This window comes from Nematolebias whitei, chromosome 15, assembly GCF_014905685.2.
Source record: "Nematolebias whitei isolate Nwh7 chromosome 15, NemWhi1, whole genome shotgun sequence".
In the NCBI taxonomy this organism is placed as follows: Eukaryota; Metazoa; Chordata; class Actinopteri; order Cyprinodontiformes; family Rivulidae; genus Nematolebias; species Nematolebias whitei.
Genome location: NC_056512.1, coordinates 11642327 through 11645464, shown reverse-complemented (window position 1 = coordinate 11645464; position 3138 = coordinate 11642327). Strand labels below are relative to the sequence as shown.

The 3138-nt window shown below is 43.0% G+C and overlaps 1 protein-coding gene across 1 annotated transcript in view; it reads left to right on the top strand.

Annotated features, from left to right (window-relative positions):
• Positions 1-244: 244 nt before the first annotated feature.
• The window catches only part of trpm4a (transient receptor potential cation channel, subfamily M, member 4a), a 116904-nt gene continuing 114010 nt past the window's right edge, over positions 245-3138 (top strand). Inside the window, exon 1 of the mRNA XM_037689315.1 lies at positions 245-342. Coding sequence (XP_037545243.1) covers positions 268-342 — 75 coding nt within the window. The 5' untranslated portion in view covers positions 245-267. The remainder of the gene's footprint in view (positions 343-3138) is intronic.

Sequence of the window (3138 nt, the reverse complement as noted above, 5' to 3'; positions counted from 1 at the left end):
AGTGATGAAGTGAAGATGAAGTGAAGAAGAAGTGAAGATAAAGTGAAAGGCTCTTCCTGGGGTTAATTTTTCATGAACTTCTATTTTCTAATAAACTTGCTGGTGTGATCAGTCGTGCTTTGCGTGCTTGTCAGAGGGAGGGGGGAGGTTCCTGTAGATGCCGGTGCCGGTGTGGGCTGAACTGGGTGGAAGTTGTGGGTGGGGCCTGGGTAAACCGAGCCGAGCCGAGTCGAGCTGTAGGGTCAGAAGACCAACACATGAAGCAGGATGGTGGTGGACCTGGAGAAGGACAGGGACGGAGGAGGAGGGGGGAAGGCTGGCAGCAGGAAAGAAAAGGACCAGGTGGGTTCTGTGTGGGCTCGGTTCTGATCTCTGGTTCCTGGTCTCACGTGTGAGGGAAGGAGAGAAGGGGGAACTTTGGTTCTTCCAATATTTAGATTTTATTTCCTGGTTCATTTTGTGCAGCAGTTAAATTTTAACAAAAAGCAGAAAAAACTAGAGGCTTTATTTCAAGTTCACATATGACTCAACTTCAACCTGTGGCTGAGTGGTTAGAGCAGTGTTCTCCAATGCAAGAGTTGGGGATTCGATTCCTCCAGCAGTCACATGCCGAAGTGTCCCTGGGCAAGACACTGAACCTCATTACCTCCAATGTGTCCCATCAATGTATGAATGCTGTAGAGCTCTGATTATTCTTTGTATAGATCTAGTGGAGTGCTGTATGAATGGATAAATGAGGCACAAATTGTTTTAAAGGGCTTTGAGTATCTTTATAAGATAGAAAAGTGATATATAAGTACAGTTATTAAACTTATGCTCAGGTCTCATCAATATACATGCTCTTTAATATTCATTTAACCTAATAAATTACTATTTCCGATCCATAAAATTATCAATATTACATTAACTCTTTCATATTACACAGTCCCAGCTGGTATTACAGGAAGTACCTGTAAGCTGATCTCTATTAATCTACTGGCTGATTAAGCATTATTTAGGTTGTAAAAGTTCATCAGAACATCCAAAGAAGTAGTGCGAAAACAAAAAATATTAAAGACCTTTTTCATGTGAACGCATATCTTCTGATCATTCTCATTCCAGAGTTTGAATTTAAGATCTCAGTCTTCAGATTGTTGGAGACTGTCTTGCTTGTATGTTACCAAAATATTTCATGAAAGAAATAATGTTGAAAAACGACAGAGTAAAACAGCTGTTTTGGTCAAACCTTGAAAATAATCTCATGTTCAAAATATGCTGTAACTTTTTTATGTTTTTATCTCACAAAAACAATGGATGTAGTTGTAGAGCTGACGAAGTGGATTTGAACTCAACACAACAACAATATTAATCCATCCATCCATTATCTTTACCCGCTTATTCCATTTTGGGTCACGGGGGTCGCTGGTGCCCATGTCCAGCAATCACTGTGCGAGGGGCAGGGTACACCCTGGGGGTCGCAAGTCCATCACAGGGCCACATAGAGACAAACGAGACAAACAACATTCACTCTCTCACTCACACCTAGGGACAATTTAGAGTTACCAATCAGCCTAACATGCATGTTTTTGGTCTGTGGGAGGAAACCGGAGTACCCGGAGAAAACCCACGCATGCACGGAGAGAACATGCAAACTCCACCCAGAAAGGCCCCTGGACCGGGGTTTGAACCAAGGACCTGCTCGCTGAGAGGCAGCAGCTCTACCAGTTGCGCCACCGTGCTGCCCGCAAATGAAATCCTTTTCATTTATTTTCAGCGTCAGGAAACAGTTTTTCTCAGAAACATGGCTACATTGGCTGATGTTAAATCTCTGCACTTACAGGACACCGGTTGTTGAGTTGCTTACTGTTTTTTTCTCTGACCAGTGCTTATTGTTCCTGTCACAGAGCTGCAAAGGGGGATGGAAATACCAAGATGGCGGCACCCACACCTGCCTCCACCCTCATTTGCCCCACTCTGGGCCCTTAAGCAAGGCCCTTAACCCCCTCCATCTGCTCCCCTGGGCACCCTAGATAGCAGCTCTCTGCTCCACACAGAGGGCTGTGGTAGCTCTGTGGTAGCTCAGTGGTCTGTGGTAGAGTCAGGAAGGACATCCGGTGTAAAAACAATTACCAAGTCTTCTGTGAGCTAGTTCACTATGGTTACCCCTGAAGAAGGGAGCAGCTGGAAACAAAGGTTTTAAAATAGGTGATTAGGAGTATCCCTTCCCTGCCGGTCCCCTGACCTCACAGCTCCGGCTCGGCTCAGTTTATCCAGCGGCTCCACCCACAACTTCCACCCGATTCAGCCCACACAGACACCGGCATCAACAAGGAACCACCCCCTCCCAAATGTATGCCGTGTGTAAACCAACCACTCCAATCATTTGAAACTCAAACATCATGCTTTCTAGTCTTTATATTGCTTAAAAGTAAAGTTTCCTTATATGGTTGGGGTGACCAAATATTAATGTACTGTGTCCAAGGCCACCATTGACCACCCCCTGGCTCCACCATTGCTCCTGGCGGTGGATCAAACTGCTCCCTCCATTCACTCAGATAAGAAAAACAACAACAAAACATCCCTCTGTTCTTCTCCACAGTAAAACTCCTACCCACTTGAATAAACATGAAGGTTTACTTGCATTACCTGTTCAAGTCCAGTCCAGAACTGCAAACATTCACTTTTCTAATCCCTCAGCAACAGGGGACATCGACTAACTGCTTGTTTCCTAAAACTGAAAGCATGTGTGCTGAACATAGAGTTTGTGTATACCGATGGTGCTGAAAGGTTGCTAAATGTGTCAGTCTGCTAAAAGTTAATGTTTACTTGACTAGATGTGCTGATCAGAAGAACTGATACATTTACAGCCTCCATACAGTTGGGACATAATGGTCGATGTTCAGCACATGTACTGAGACATTAACAAGAACACTGAGAAATACTGACAAGTTAAACAAACTGTGTTATTCAAAAATGTACAGGTCTAATATTGGCTTATGTAGCTGTCTTTCACTACGATATGTTGTTTCAGAAAAAGGCTTTTGTTTAATCCTGGGGGAAATGTGTATATATATATATATACATACATACATACATACATACATACATACATACATACATACATATATATATATATATATATATATATATATATATATA